This window comes from Octopus bimaculoides, chromosome 7, assembly GCF_001194135.2.
Source record: "Octopus bimaculoides isolate UCB-OBI-ISO-001 chromosome 7, ASM119413v2, whole genome shotgun sequence".
In the NCBI taxonomy this organism is placed as follows: Eukaryota; Metazoa; Mollusca; class Cephalopoda; order Octopoda; family Octopodidae; genus Octopus; species Octopus bimaculoides.
The window spans coordinates 8,492,637-8,493,895 of record NC_068987.1 but is presented as its reverse complement, the minus strand read 5'-3'; the positions used below and the strand labels follow the sequence as shown (position 1 = coordinate 8,493,895).

General features: G+C 33.6%; 1 protein-coding gene across 1 annotated transcript in view; it reads left to right on the top strand.

Annotated features, from left to right (window-relative positions):
- Positions 1 to 266: 266 nt before the first annotated feature.
- Positions 267 to 1,259, top strand: part of LOC106877292 (uncharacterized) — a 4,414-nt gene continuing 3,421 nt past the window's right edge. The window contains exon 1 of the mRNA XM_014926160.2: positions 267 to 634. Within this exon, the coding sequence (XP_014781646.1) occupies positions 272 to 634 (363 nt within the window). The 5' untranslated portion in view covers positions 267 to 271. The remainder of the gene's footprint in view (positions 635 to 1,259) is intronic.

Here is a 1,259-nt window from a genome sequence, read left to right as displayed (position 1 = left end):
ACTGACAGCAAGCCATAGCATACATAGTCCAGAATTGGGTCTCTAGACTATATTCCCTAGAATATATACCGGATGTCCTAAACTTATCTCCCCTTCTGCTTGAGAGTTGCGATCACTTGACTCTATTTTAAATTTTTATATGTATTTTTATTTTCTGGATCTCACTGAAAGATCAATATTTTAAAAATATTATCCCTGAAAATTCATCTAAAATTAATGCCTATGGTCTTTTATTTATTTATCTATTTTTTTTTTTGGCCATATAGTGAACATGGACTATGCCAACATTGTTGATTTGGATCCACTTATTAAGAACTGGGCTTGGACGCAATTTCAGAAGTCTAGTAAGGACGCTAAAAAGCACGAATACAAAAACGTACTATTGAAGATCAATTGGAACCACACGGAATTTAGCACGTTCGACTTGGAATATCTAAACAAGGATCGTAGCAAAGGTCAGAGGTCGCAAGTAGTATTTAAATCCATCTACGAAAATAATACGAAGGAAAATCAGGAGAACTCTTTCACTACAGAACGAACCACTACTTCTACATGTACCACAGCTTTGACTCAAGGTTTCTCGAAAGGATTTAATATTGAACTGAAGTTAGCCCTCCCTGAGGATATTATGGAGGTCAGTAGCGCATTTGGTAACTGGTTTGTTTTCAGTTTATTTTTAACCTTATCTTTTCGTTTCTATTTCCCATTCACGTTTTCAGTGGAACGGTTGCTTAATTCAAATAATGGTTTTTAAACATTGGTGCGAGGTTTCAAATCTGAAGAGGTGAAGAGATGATTTGAATAGTTTGTAGTAAGTATTTCACAGAGAATGACAGATAGCGAGCAGTTAATATCGTTACAATGATGTCAAGAAAAAAAAACAAAAAAACTTTGCAGTATTCATTAACACACTTCACGTTCTTAGTTTATATCCGGTCGGGATCAAATTTTCCTTCCATTTATCCTTCTGAGCTTGACAAAATATAGTGCCAATCAAGTCATCGTTTTACACATACAGATATACATATTTATTCACAAGTTTTGACACCTTAAATTATTTTCTATTTAATTCATTTAGTACATTTTTCTCTAATCGACTGGCTCCCTCCGCCAAAATTTTTTTATACAGATCCCCCATTTTCGAGTACGGAGATTCTGATTTTGCGAAAAAAAAAAACGCCATTTTAAAATTTGAATTCCCCCTCCCCCAAATTCTTCAATTTTCACTTTTTCAGAATTTTTTTTTTTTTTTTTTTTTT